Source organism: Gopherus flavomarginatus, chromosome 3, assembly GCF_025201925.1.
Source record: "Gopherus flavomarginatus isolate rGopFla2 chromosome 3, rGopFla2.mat.asm, whole genome shotgun sequence".
NCBI classification, from domain to species: domain Eukaryota; kingdom Metazoa; phylum Chordata; order Testudines; family Testudinidae; genus Gopherus; species Gopherus flavomarginatus.
Window position 1 is genome coordinate 28,674,222 of NC_066619.1, and position 15,655 is coordinate 28,689,876.

General features: G+C 37.8%; 1 protein-coding gene across 5 annotated transcripts in view; it reads right to left on the reverse strand.

The window, feature by feature from the left end:
- FYB1 (FYN binding protein 1) overlaps positions 1–15,655 on the reverse strand; it is a 136,836-nt gene that overhangs the window by 61,200 nt on the left and 59,981 nt on the right. For all 5 annotated transcript variants that reach the window (XM_050946915.1, XM_050946916.1, XM_050946918.1 and 2 more), the window contains exon 2: positions 9,773–10,922. In XM_050946915.1, coding sequence (XP_050802872.1) covers positions 9,773–10,922 — 1,150 coding nt within the window. The remainder of the gene's footprint in view (positions 1–9,772; positions 10,923–15,655) is intronic.

The following is a 15,655-nucleotide window of genomic DNA, read 5'->3' on the forward strand; positions in this document are numbered from 1 at the left end:
TCTCCATTACTGGAGATTTGCAACCTAGGCAGCCCATTTCGTATGATCCACTGCTAAGCTCTTTTAGGAGGAATAGCCCTTTCCATCAACCTGAAGCCCAGATAATATCTTTTTTTGGCCTCAAGTTCTTCAGCCATCAACTTTTCCTTTCAGTGCCTGTAAATATGCCTGATTGCCAACTGAACCCCTTAAAATGTGCCTTGCAAATTGAAACTTTCTTTATAAGATCTAGGACTAGCATTTGCTGACTTCCAGTTGTCTCCAATACTTTTTAACTGGGTACGCAGTCTGTCCATGATATTTTCAGAATTCTTCTATACCACCATATTTTGAAGGATTGTAATTTCTTTATTATGCATTGTTTGAATGTCCATTTTTCACAGCTGTAATTTAACACAGGCCAAATGTAAGTTTGTAAAAGCCAGAATTTAGTTTTCAGACTTATGTCTCCTCTTATTGGATGTTTATTCTTCCAGAATGTCTCTTTGCTCATGCTGTTCTGCTGCTGACTTTGGTGTCCGATCTTCCATTTTCTGTAATGACGCTTCCTAAGTAGCAATAATTTCTCACTTGGTGTATGGCTGTGTCATTCACTGGAATTCTCCTAACTTTAGGCATCAAAATATGAACATGCTGTCCCTAGTGTTATACAGTAATTTCATATATAAATTTTATATATCTTTTGTAGGTTTTTATGTATGAAATAAATTGGATTGTTTATTAAACACTGTTTTAAAAGTATAAAGTGTGTAGAAATATAGGCCTCAGTTGTGCAAGGTGCTTCAGCAAATGTCAAACTTTAAGTGTAGTCACATTAACTTGAATTGGGGCCAAAATGTCTTATTTAATAAAATAAAAAGTAAATTTTTTTTTATTCATTACAGAGTAAACATGTATGCATTGTCTATATGAATAAGTTGAATATCTTCTAGTTACAGGCTCTGTATTGGGGTTGTGCACTCCTTTGGGGCTTGAGATAATATTAGCCACTGTATGCTAAATTTTCACAATTTTGTGTGTGTTTGTATGCACAGAATGCAGGCCCAACATTTGTGAACACAGAATTAGAGGCGTGTTTGAAGTGGGCTGAAAATTAGGTCATTACAGTACAGTACAGATATTGGTATCATTGTACTAATAACCAAAGTCTTGCTTAAGAGAAGTTTTGTGTCTGTAGTATTTTTCCATTGCTGGAGAAAGAAGAAGAAATATTGCTGTCATAGGCATAGGGTCTGATGTGAGGTTTTGGGTTTCACATCATAGGCTATTGCTATAACTGGTTACAAAATAGATTTTCAGCAAAAGATGTACTTAGAGTTTAAAAACTGAGCACACTCAATTCATCTCACGCTCTATCAACTGGCTTAAAATTGTGATAATATTAATGGCGTTCATATTATTTTCTTGTGGAAGGGCACCAATAATGCAGTAGTTTATGACACTGGTGGCAGATTTAGATTTTGAACAGAACGTAGAGAGCTGTGTGATGAGCATTATTTCCCATGGGCCCAGGCCAAAAGATCCCAGGAAATAATAAGTACAGTTTTAAAACTGAAAGAAAAAGGATGCCTTTTGGTAAGCCCTTGCTTTTACTGTAGTTTTCTCTCTAATACAGTGTCCTTTTACCTCCCTTTTGTGAATCCTTACTGACCTTTCAGAATTAAATCATGTGGTTCTTATAATTTCATTGTTATTTCCTCTTTCTGACTAGTGTTTTCAATACTGTCCCTAATGTAAATGTAATCCAATCCCAACCGCACCAGCTGCGCTGATCTACTCAAAGCCAGCACAGGCTCCAGTTGTTAGTATACATATGGGCTGATTCAGCAAAACTCACGCTAAACTCCATCATACAAGTCCCGCCCTACTCAGCAAAATACTTAAGCATGGGCTTAATTTTAATTTGCTATAACATTCATAGAAAACAAACACCAAAGAGGCACTAACACAACTGAAACAAACACAGGTGAAGTGAATTCATTTCAAAATTCAAATAGGTGTAGTATTTTTATTTTATAATATATGCTCAGCTCTGCTGAACAGCACTCAGCGCTATATTTACACTATTTCTGTTGGGTCAAACCCTGAAGTCCTAACTCAGGAAAAATTCAAATTGATGTAATGTAAGTTTCCATAACCAGGACTGCAGGACTGAGCCCTAAAACCTACACATAAATTGTAACCTCATATCTCAATAATATTGCAATAATTTAGGACTCATTTTTGTAACCCATATCTTGGGCTTTGTTTCTCAATGATCAATTTGCATGGAAGGGAAGGGTGTCCCTATATTTGATAGTAAAGGAAGAACAAGAGTATGGAGATATTCCTCAGAAGATCCTCAGCTGGTATGAATTGCCAATTGACGGAGTTACAATTCACACCAGTTGAGGACTGTCCTTCAGTATATTTTTATGGATAATTTTTCTCTCTCATCTTAAAAAAACATTTTCCCCCAAAAAATATTGCAGAGCACATAGCAAAGGAAGTAATTGGTAGAGTGCATGTGTATAAATACAAATTTGCAACATTTTTGCATTGTAGCAATCTTTGTGGTATTTTTGCTTCCTCTTAAATATTTACAACAGTGGCATACAGTATCTTACACAATCTTCTGATGGGAAATACTGGAATTTACTTTTTTCCAGTAGATATTCTTTCTGCACAGTTAAGTCAATTTACTCGTTTTAAAAATATATCGATCTCCTGTCTGTCTTCCTAATCACCCTGTCTAATTGGGTGTTTTTATCTCAAAGCTGTAATGATTTTGCTTACTAAGCACTGGAGGACAGATCCTTAGCTGGTATAAATTGGAGTCACACTTAGGCAATCTCCTTGGTTAAAAAGGCAGCAGTCAGACAGAGCAGATACATAGGTGACCCATGAAGTACACAGCAAACCTCCTGTTTACTTCACGGAGCCAGGATTTCATCAGTAATATTAAGCAAAGACACACTCTGTCCTCTCTCATGGAGACTTTCTTCCTTAATCTAACATTAAAAAAAAATCTCTCAGACTGAAAGCACATGGCTGCTCTCTTAATTATGTGATCTATCATCACCATGAATTGAGTTCCTACTCTGGGATGAACAAAAAGTAAAAAGGATTTGGAGAAGAGTAGTAGTTTAGTTGGTCTGCAGCACATGTATTTGGCTTATGAAAGTTGCCCAGAGCACTTACGCTGGAATTGTGGAAGAAGTCAACACTATCTCTAACAAACCTTGAAACAGACATGATATTGATCTGGTGCTGTCAAACAACAATTTGAGAACAGATCCTCAGATGGTGTAAGTTAGTGTAGTTCCACTGAATTCAACAGAGCTAATAACAATTTACATCAGTTGTGAATCTGGCTCAGAACTGCTAAAATTACTGGCCCAGCTCCTTCTTGAATATGTTCACAATTTTTCTTCTATTGCAAAAATTGGTAATCTATTGCACATATTTATTTATCTTTTCTGTAAAGCAATTTCTCCTGGCTTTCTCTATCTTGAATGAATCTAAATGTACTTGGGTGACCACCATACTTCTGATATAAGAGGTGCCCCTAACCAGTACTTCCAGGATTTCATTCTCCATCAAATTTATCCCAAGAGCACAGGCCTCATCACTTTAATATTTCCATTTCAACCACCAGGTAAATTAACATTGTTGTGCTTTTAAAAAGTTATGAGTTTGAGACCCTTCACCCAAATTCCAACTCAGGCAATCAAACTGGTGATTTCAGGCACCTCAAGATGACCAATCTCATCCTCCAATAATACTGTATATACTATATATAATATAATACAATACATATATACTGTATATAATACTCCAAGTAATACTGAAAACTTTATATGGACTGATTTTCTCAGAAAGTAACTAAGTGATGGCATAGCTGTGAGAAAAAGTCCACCCCTTTCTATTTTAATTACTTAAGGATCTACAGCTTTCTATTGCACCAGATGCATTGTACCCCATCACACACTTTACATTAGGATGCTTTTCATGGTAATTTTATAACATGACTTTGAAATGAGTCATCTTTTGCCAGGAGCTTTAAAATCTGATTCTTCTGGTCCTTAGAGATATACAATGTTATAGTCCAATATACATTTGGAAGCAGAGCCTTTGGACTCTTTCATTCACTAACATAGCTCACAACTTGCTTTCCACTAGGAGTCACCCATAATAACGAAGGGACAAAGTCTTCTTTCAGTTAAACCACTGTAAATCAAAAGTATCTCAGCTGACTGAAGTAACAGCAGTACATACATAGTCACGTGGAGAAATATTAGATTTATTAGTACATCTGTGAAGCAAAAATTTCAGCTCAAATCTTAATTTTTCACTTCCACACTTTAGATTGATGGATAACAAACAAAAAAACAAATGATGATGATGTACATAAAATCATGGAATCTAGAGATGGAAAAGACCTTTAGATCACTTAGGTCAAATCCCTGCCAGTGTCAACTAGCCTAATCAGTCATGTATATTTCATGAATATTTTTAAATTTATGGCAGGATATTTTATCTATCTGAAATGACCAGGTAACCGAGATTGAGGCAGTCTGTGACACTTGTTGCTACATCACTATTGGTCTGAGAACTCTTTCAGCCAAGACTTTGTGGTAAGTTGCATGACAGATGTGGTCTCTTCCATTAGATACTAAATACAAAACTATGGTACAGCTTAGTCTTTGGTACAACACATTTTTTTTTTTAGCTTGAATTGTTTTAGAAACTGGTATTTCTGTCTCAAGTTAAACTTCTTTTTCTTACCACATATTTTTGTTATACTTATACCTATGCTGATATATCTGTCTCTCTCTTTTCCCATTCTAGCAGTGAGGTAACAAAAACAAAAACCTACCAACCAAGCAAACAAACCCACCTACCCCACAGTAATTCCTTAGGTCCTGATACTGCAAATATAAGTAAGTTTATGCTTGAGTAAGTTTATTCCATTGCATAGTTCTATTGAATTCAGTTCGTGAAATTGATTCACATTTTCATGATTACCTGATCATTATCTGAATACTCACAAATAATGAATTACTTGAAGAAGAACAGGGCACCTAACTTGGTGCTTCTACGTGTAAAATTATTCACAAATTAGCTTTTAAGATGTTTGACCAACTCTAATATGTTCTATTTTTTAAAAACAAAGTTGCTATTTTAATTGTGACCTATTTTAAATGAACTAAAATGAAAAAAACCCTTACAACTTTGCAAGTCACTGTTTTGTTTTGCACTCCAATCAGAACTGCATTCCCTTTGCTTCAATGTACTGCGCATTAGACGGTTAAGATAGTGTCATATTATTTGATTATCTTATTTGATTGTTAATTATTTAATCTGCCAATCTGTGATTTTGGGCAAAGGACTTCACCTCTCTGTGCCTTCATCCCCTCCCCCTTCCACTCTTAGTCTGTCGTATCCATTTAGGGTTTGTCCACACAGTAGCTGAGGGGTGTAATTCCAAGCTTGGGTAGATGTACACATGCTAGCACTGTTAAAGCTAGCATGTTAAAAAAACAGAGTGACCATTACAGCATGGGTGGTGACAGCATGTGCTAGTCCCTCAATTATGCACCCATGGAGTCACGGGGGACTGTTCTCGGTGACTAGCCTGAGCTGCCACAGCCACACTTCTATTTTCATTACATTAGCTCAAGCAGAGCTAACACATCTGTCGACCCAAGCTGGGAATCTCACTTCTCACTTGATATGTAGATATGCCCTTAGATCGTAAGTTCTTCAGGGCAGGGACTCTCTCTTGCTATGTGTTTGTACAGAACCTAGCACAATGAGGTCTCAATATTGACTGGGCCTATAAAAATATTCATGATTATGACTATTGCTGCTTTTTAGTTATTTATTCCCACTTGCAGTTAATTACAGTGATTACACCGACTTTTGTAACATTCCCTTTATCCCTCTTTTCTTCTCAGGTAGTTTGTTTCAGAAAATGTCATCTCTGTGAAGTTATTTTTCTTTACATTAAAAGGAGAAATAGGAGAGGTACCTTAAATCCCCCCCCCAACTGATTCATACCTATTGCCTTTCAGTTCTGCAACTAATGTTCAAAAGCACAAATGCTCTTCATTCACAGGATAGAGAAAAGGAAGGTCTTTCAGGTATTTAGGATCTTATCCTTCAACTGATTTCATGTGGGTGGACATCTCTACGCACATAAAGCCACAGGTGCAGGACTTCCTCTGTGAAATCAGTTGCAGGGTTGAAGACTTAGGCTGTCAATTGTTTGGGGGAAAGGACCGTGTTTTTACTTGTTTTTGTGAAGTCCTTGCGTACTTTTGGACACTCACTAATAATTATTGATGTTGTTGTTGTTATCATTATTATTATCATCTGAATATGGAAAGCCAATAGAGTGCCTATGATTTAGGACTGAACTGATAATAGACTGCACTGTATTTCACTCTAAGGCCTGGTCCACACTACACTGTTAAACCAATTTTAACAGCGTTAAATCGATTTAATGCTGCACCCGTCCACACTACACTGCTCTTTATATCGATTTAAAGGGCTCTTTAAATCGATTTCTGTACTCCTACAAAACGAGAGGAGTAACGCTAAAATCGATGTTACTATATCAATTTAGGGTTAGTGTGGACGCAAATCGACATTATTGGCCTCATTCTTTTACAGTAGCTACCCACAGTGCACCGCTCCAGAAATCGACGCTAGCCTCGGACCACAGACGCACACCACCGAATTAATGTGCCTAGTGTGGACACGCACAATCGACTTTATAATATCTGTTTTATAAAATCGGTTTAAGCTAATTCGAATTTATCCTGTAGTGTAGACATACCCTAAGTGGGAATGGCATTAGTGGATAATACCACAGTGGTTTGCCAGCAAGTTTGCTTGTTTGCTGTTTACTCAGCACCCAGAATCACAGAAGTAAATCCCAGAGCAAAAAAGGGGCCAGTGGGATGCAGAAAGTAAAAATGATGACACTGTTGCAAAGCTACTATCCCAAGAAGTCCAACAGACATGAACAATCTGTTTACTTGAAAACTAATTTTTCCAGAAGTTATTTTACTATAAGCTACCTAAGAACTCACCCATCCATCCTCAAGCAGAAGGTATGTTGCGCAACCTACAAGGATATTAGTGGAAGCCAATAATTTTGCTTCAACATAGTTTTATTACTATTATTACTACAGCATATTTGAGGCACTTGACAGCACCAGTAGGATCACATGGGCTCTTCACCAGAGTCTATAAATGAAGTCCCTGATCATGCAAGCTGCTGTGCATGACTGAATCTTTGCAGCCACGTGGAGCCAAGTGCAGGATCAAAGCTCAAATCATTTGTTAAAAATTAGATTTCTAGCCCCTGTGGTTGCAGAGGAAAGCTTGAAAACATGACCTGAGAGCACTCTCACAGCGACAAATATGATGAACCTCATATTTATTATTATTCTTTATAAATCCATTGACCTTTTTGTGGCCTGATTCCTAATTTTTTTTTTTAACACCGGTTAGCAAGTTTGCTGTTGTTTTTTATTTATCTCTGAGAGTGCATTTCACAGTTTATAGTGTCACTAACTTAAAATGTGTTCGCTACATTGTCACACAGATGAACATTTGGCCCATGCAATGAATTAATAAAAACACTTAAAAAATACAGTTCTACAGGAAAACCAGACTGTAGCTACAGATAAGATTGCACACTGTAATCAGCCAAGCTTCAGTCACTGACTCAGTACTGAAGCAATTAATAGCTGGATATAATGCTGCACTCATACTCCATGTTCATAACATGGCTTCTATCATTAGTGTGAATCATCTCACCACTCTGAACTCTGTTCTCTATGGAATCTTCATCTGAACATAACATTTTGTTTATATCCATTCAGCAGGACGTAAAAACAAATAGCAAAAAAAGCACGCAATGCAGTGTTCTAAATATGAATGTAACAAAAGCAATGGGGCTTGTAGACATTAATGTAGCTGCACCAGTGCAAACCATTAGCGTAAAAAGTGACTTACACTCATACAGCTTAACCACCTCACACATACCTTTACCTATTTGTGAAATGAGCTGAGGTTTTCAGCCAAAGAATGCTAGATAAATTCAAAGTATTATTGTAATTATTAATCTGTGTGACGTAACCCAAAAGCTCACTGTGCCAGTATTACTAACAACAAGAATTCAAAAATCATAAAATAAGCCCAGAAAGATAAATGAGATTGAATTAAAATGTCATATTTAAATGTATATATATATATCTTCCTAAGCCCTCAGAGTATACTTGGGTCAAGTTTCTCTTCAATCAGGAGGGAGGGAAACTTTCTTTTTTAAAAATGATAGCTGAGATTCTCCCTAATCACTTGACTCCAGGAGCTCTGGCTTAAAGAGAAACACCAATTATTGCAAGGTTTGCAATAGATTGTGAGAGTTGACAACACTGAGATTGGTTGACAACACAGCACAGGATTAGTTCAGAGGAAGTGCTTACAGTCACTATATAGAAAGATACCTTAAAGCAACAGTTTCAAACCTGGGTGACTTCTGTGGAAATTAAGGGTGAAAATCTGACAACTTCTGCTTAGGGGATCTAATATGGATTTGGGAGCCTAACTTTTAGGTACTCATATTTTGAATGTTTGGCCTTAGTGGGAGACATATTTTCCAGAGTCTCAGAAAATACAATCTGCATCTATGGCAGGCACACCTGTTTCAGTATGCAAAACCAGCAACCGTATGTGAAAAAGAGCAACTTATATGCACTTACACAGGTGCTGCAACTGCACCAGTGAGAGGGAAGGGGTCTATCCATGCAGAGCTCCTTGCACAGCGAGGGCCAACATTTTTTATTTTGCACAAGACAATGCTTGCAAGTACACAACTCCGTATTTCAGACAGTGACAGGCAGGTACTCACAAATATTGCAGGCACATTTTCAGAGGCTATATGTATAAAGCTGTCTCAGAATTTATGTGTAGGTGATCACAAGGCTTGAAATTCAGATCGGGATTACAACTGCCACAAAGTTCAGAGGTTCTTGTTTCTTCATAAAAAAGTGAGCTAGATCCTTAGCTGGTATAAATCAGCATAGCTCTATTAAAGCCAGTAGTGACACAATGATTTACACCAGCAGATGATCTAGCCCAGAACCTGTTTGCGAAATCTGGATTCAGATCTGGATATGAATTTCAAACAGTTCCAAATTTAGAGGACATTCTAAATGAGGATTCCGAGGTTTTGCTTAAGGCCCATCTTTATAGATACATTTTAAAAAGGCGCTCTCAGATTCTCACATTGACCTTAAGTAAACACACAAACCTTCGGGCATTTAAAATGACAAACCACAGTGTATCTAATACATGCAGCTATTTAGCTACCCATCTCCACCAGGAAATTGCTTTGTAAAAAAGGACATTTTACATCAACGCCTCATTTTAAAGAGATAGAAAACAAAAGCCTCATAGGAGAAATTCTTGAAATATTTGATTCAAGTTATAACCACATTGAAGCAATTTTCAGAAACAAATACACCAATTAAAGAAGACGCCTCTTCTCCATGGGGTAATAGTTGGAAGAATCAAATGATTTTTATTTTGCAACTATTTTTCTCTTGCTTTCAGTAGGTTTTGCCCTGTGCAGGGGACAACACTTGCAAATGAAAGGCTTAAGTGGGATTGGCATGATGCACAGGCCTTACACTATCCCTGAACACTGTAGGAAATTTTACCCTGAATGAATTAAGTAGTAAATCAATCAATAAAATAAGATAAAAAAAGGACTCACTGTCTCTTGCACTATTTTTTCGGAATCTTTCCAAGTCCACAGTTGGGGGTCTGTTGGGCTTTTGGGGAGGCTGGCCCAATTTAAATAATGGAGGTAATGCTTTGCGCTTGGGAGTTTCAGAATTTTTGTTTCCCTCTTCTCTCTCGTTGAAGCTGCCCAATGGTCCTCCTGCAGTGAGCTTGGCAGTTGGCTTGGAGAATTTAGGAGGAGTTGGACCAGAATCTTCCTGATTAATTTTACTGAGGAAAATATTCTTGGCGACCCCCGACCTATTATCTTCAGTCTTTTCCTCAAGATTTTTTGGAACCTGTCCTGGGGTGCTCCAATTACCAATAGATTTCAGAGTTACAGTAGGAAAATGACCACCTGGCGAATCGGTTCCATTACTGCTATTTTCAGCTGTTTCCTTTGGTAATTTAAATGAATGTATTTTTGGTCTGGGGCCTAGAGAGCCTGAAGATCCCTTAGTCAGAAAAGCATGCCTGTTGGAAACATCTTCGTGGTGGGAGATATCAGGATTTAGAGAAGGTTTCTGCCCAATGGGTGGTTTAGAGAAAGGAGGCTTGGGGTCATTTTCTTGTGATACAGCAGTGAATTTTTCTTTAACCGCAGCTAGTTTGGAGAATGCTGGTTTTGGCTCACTCTCTTGTGATGCAGAATTAAAATTCGGTTTAGGTCCTGGCGGCTTTATGTCATTCTCCTGGGCAGGAGAGCTAAGGAACTTGTTTACAGGAGGTTTTGGAAACACAGGCTTGTGTTCTTCTTTTGACAGTTCAGTGGCTTTAGGACCCAAATATTTAGGGACTCCAGCTCTTCCATCAGCTTCTCTGTTAGCTGCATTAACCGGAGACCCAAACTTGTGTGCCACAGGGTTATGTTTCAGATAGGGAGGTTTTGGATCCCTTTCTGTTTTATCTTCAATAGAAGGTTTTACTCCAAATGATGGTTTAGGAGATGCAGACTTGTGAAAGGTACTGGGACCTGAAGGAGGACTGCTAAATTTCTCAAGTGCAGCTTTCCTTGCCTGTAGTCCTGAAGATGAAGGTTGTCCTGGGATTTTGAAGGGTTGATTGCTAATCGAAACGTCCTCTGATGGGTTGTTACCAGTGTTAAATTTCGCCATGAGGGACTTCACATCTGCCTTGCCATTCTACAACCAGAAAGAACAAAAAAAAAAAAAAGAAAGCAGAAAGTGAGAAGTCTTAGTTGCAATGTTCACATATACTGTACTTTAAAGGGTTTCCTGCTCTGAGGCTTGCAGCACTACTGATTGGTTGGGGAGATATTGTAACATATCTTCCTGTATGGCTCAAGAAGTTGAGTGTTTTGTTATATCTTTGCCTTGGTTAAACATTTTTTCAAAATTTTCAGTTCAGACATTTCTTTTGCTGACTGGTTCTGCAGCTAGTGTGTTGTTACTGTAATTTCTGTTCTTCTTTTCTTTTTGTTTGCAGAAACTGGAAGTGACACATTACACATAAACCTCTCTTTAATTTTGTAAATAATATGGCTAAATAAAAATTAGGCTCATCAGTCAAATTAAGCTGATTTGGGGCCCAGATAATATACATAGTGTTATTTTGCCAACTATTTTGTGTTAACTGAAACTCTCTGGGATTTTGTTTTTTCAGTTTTCCTTCCCCCTCAGTTTTTCTCCTTCCTCTATTTTTTCTTTTCCATTTTGCCACTGAAAAAGGGTGTGTGTGTGTGAGGTGGGGAGGAAACTGAGGGAAAAAATGTGGGGGAGGGGTTGAAATACTGTAAACCCAAAACTGGATTTTTTTTCTCTTACTTTCTTGAAAAAAAAATTAGAAAGAAAAAGCAAAACCAACCCCCATGCACACCAAAAACATTTTGTTCTGGTGAACATTTCTGATTATTAAAAAGCCCAGGTTTTGTTTATTTATTTTATCAACTCTACTCAGCATCTTGCAGGATCAAGCCCCAAATGTGAACTGAGAGCAAATGCATGACATGCATAGGCCATACTATACTGAAGGTTCTATGTAATTCTGGAAAAAGGGGAAGCAATGAGTGAACTGCCTTCTCTCACACCCTGTCTCCTAACCCAGATCCTGGCACTGAGGGTAAGATTCAGTCTCTGAGAAGTCTATATCAAGGATACCCTTGGAAAGAATGGCTCATGAGAGACTGTCGCCTAAACGTACTCACTACAGCAAATATGGGGGCATATGCTACCAGATGTGCAGATTATTTTAAATGGGAACTGTTTTGTCTGTGTGTTCAGTTATCACCATTTATTAGCCTAAAAGTTAAAGTGCAGAGGGGGTGATGTGTGAGTTGTCTGCAAACAAAGGAATATCACGGCACAGTATAATACAGCATGACTTCTGTACCGAGGCAAAGGGCTGAACAAAACTCAGAATTTTAGAAGGAGATAGAAGAATTACCTATATGTAGTTTATTCTCTGACCCTCAATAATGCTGAGCAAAAGAGCAGTTTCCTTTAGAGTTCACACTGTGCTAGATATGTTTAATTCTGATAATAAATTAACATACATGCACGACACACACTGAATCAGGATTATCCACTGCTCTTGCCTACCGTGTTATTGCAATGAATTACATGAACTGTGTCTGAATCATTCTAGCTACGTATTTCTGGATTAAGTTTTTCTGCATTTCTCCCCCATCCTTTTAATGGCATCAAACATTTAGTCATTCCACACAGTATACTGTACTGTGCAGTCACTTAAATAATACAGAAAGTGAATTAATGTGGGTGTTGTTTAAGAATATAGATAGACAAACTTCAACCTTTAAAGCACCCCATTGTTATCTCTGTCCAGCTCTCTTGCTTATGCAGGAAAGGGAGGCGGTTCACATTCACTAGAGATACTATCAAATTTAAACTAACTACTACTGGCATGCATGTGCACACATACACTAAAGCCTACCAGACTAAAAGCTTCAACGGGCACTGATTTGCTCAATGAGAAGAGAAAATTAATGTCAGAGCCACAAATAGAACCCAGGAGTTCTGGCTCCCAGGTCTCTGCCCTGACTACACTTTTTAATATTGCTCCGTTTATGTCACAATATACGTATTTTAAAAACGTTGCAATAGAATCCTAGCAATCAGAGATGTTCAGACCTCCCATTGAGTGTGTTTGAACGCTTCAGGAACATATTCCTTCCCTCCACTGCTTAGTAGTTTGGTCAGTTCACACATGTTCATTTAAATTGATCCCTATACTCATACTGTGGTAAATGACAGTAATGTTAAGCTCACAGATACAAGCCATTCACCGAATCTTACCTAAGCTCTTACAGATGTTGGAAATCTGGCTGCTAATAAAGAAGCTTTTCCTGTTGAAATCTGAAGTTTTGATGAAATAACATTTCTGGAGCATCTTTTATTAAAAAGACAAACCATATGGAAAAAAAATCTAAATCCTACCAAACTGAGACCGAGATGAATTGTTGCAAATAAACTCCTTGTAAATTGAAGATAAGAATGTAAGAACGGCTGTACTAGGTCAGACCAATGGTCCATCTAACTCACTATTCTGTATTCGGACAATGGCCAATGCCAGGTGCTTCAGAGGGAAGATACAATACTTCTGCCTTCCGTAGGACACCTTCAGTGGAAGGCTGTTTTCAATGGAAGGATAACAGTATTTGCCATATTCCATCTGATTTAAATTATACAGATCATTTTTGTTTACATTATTCATGGTAATTTGTTCTCCCATTAGTTGGGCACAGTGCTTTGCTAATTCCCTTTGTGAGTCTTCTGGGTCTTTGCAATAGGCAGAACTTACTACATTTATATATGCTTTCAAAATGTAATAAATCATTTACCTAACAGAATCATAGGACTGCAAGGGACCTTGAGAGGTCATCTAGTCAAGTCCTCTGCACTCATGGCAGGACTAAGTATTATCTAGACCTTTCCTGACACGTATTTGTCTAAACTGCTCTTAAAAATTTCCAGTGATGGAGATCCCACAACCTCCCTAGGCAATTTATTCCAGTGCTTAACCACTCTAACAGTTAGGAAGTGTTTCCTAAAGTCTAACCTAAACCTCCCTTTCTACAATTTAAGTCCAATGCTGCTTCTCCTAACCTCAGAGGTTCAGAAGAACAATTTTTCTTTCTCCTTGTAACAACCTTTTATGTATTTGAAAACTGTTATCATGTTCCCTCTCAGTCTTCTCTTTTCCAGACTAAATAAACCCAATTTTTTCAATCTTCTCTCATAAGTCATGTTTTCTAGACATTTAATCATTTTTGTTGCTCTTCTCTGTCCCCATCTTTCCTGAAATGTGGTGCCCAGAACTGGACACAATAGTCCAGTTGAGGCCTAATCAGTGCAGAGTAGAACAGAAACATTACTTCTCATGTCTTGCTTACAACACTGCTGCTAATCCATCCCAGAATGATATTTGCTTTTTTTGCAACAGTGTTACACTGTTGACTCATATTTAGCTTATGGTCCACTATGATCCCTAGATCTCTTTCCACAGTACTTCTTCCTAGGCAGTCATTTCCCATTTTGTATGAGTGCAACTCAATGTTCCTTGATAAGGGGAGTACTTTGTGTTTGTCCTTATTTCATCCTATTTACTTCAGACCATTTCTCCAGTTTGTCTAGATCATTTTGAATTTTAATCCTATCCCCTAAAGCACTTGCAACCCCTCCCAGCTTGGTATTATCTGCAAATTTTATAAATGTACTCTCTATACCATTATCTAAATCATTGATGAAGATATTGAATAGAACCAGACCCAGAACTGATCCCTGTAGGACCTCACTTGATATGCCCTTTCAGCATGACTGTGAACCACTGATAACTACTCTCTGGGAACGGTTTTCCAACCAGTTTTGCACCCATCTTATAGTAACTCCATCTAGCTTGCATTTCACTAGTTTGTTTATGAGAAGGTAATGTGAGACAGTATCAAAAGCTTTACTAAAGTCAAGATATATCACCTCTTCTGCTTTCCCCCCATCAAAGGCTTGTTTTTCTGTGAAAGAAAGCTATCAGGTTGGTTTAACATGATATGTTCTTGATAAATCCATGTTGACTGTTACTTATCACCTTATTATCTTCTAGATGTTTGCAAATTGATTGCTTAATTATTTGCTTCATTATCTTTCCAGGTACAGCAGTTAAGCCAAGTTAACATAAGGCTATAGTAATATTTTCACTATGGGTTCATCCAAAGCCCATTGGAATCAGAGAGTCTTTTCATGGATTTCACTGAGCTTTTGATTAAATTCAACATCTTCATTACCTCATGTATCATTTTTTTCCTCACAACTATCAGAGCTAAAAGAACCCAAACCAGCAAATCAGATTCAGTATCCAGTACACCAAGAACAAATATAGAATAGTACACGTTTGCTCTGTGGGAACCCAGAGATTTCCCTTTATACATGCATTAGAAAATTAGCTGCTCAGCTGTGTCCTCATTCCAACTGTGAAACACAATAGCTATTGATTGAAAAATGGAAGGGAATATCCTGAAAACCTTTCAATAATTTAGCTAAATACACTATGGGCCTGTGAAGTGCTGAGCTCCTCCACTAAGGCGTGGAGTGCCCCTGCCTCCTGCTGAATTCATTAGAGGTTAGGGGAATTCAGCACCTTGCATAATTGGTCCTTCCATCTGTAAACTCTACCCTGCAGTTCCATTGTGCTTTGAACAGACAACCACTCTTACCCTCTTCCTACATGAATACAAGCTCTTCAAAAAGAAAAGAGAGTGGTGCCTGAGCATGTGCAGCAAGGAGTGACCAATTAGCCATGTGTCCTTTCTTACTTGTTTTTAGTAGTCAGGGTAACAGAACAAGAATCTTTTCCTCTTTGATTTTTTATTGTGATTTCAAGTTGTGGATGCCTTGCTTGTTATTCC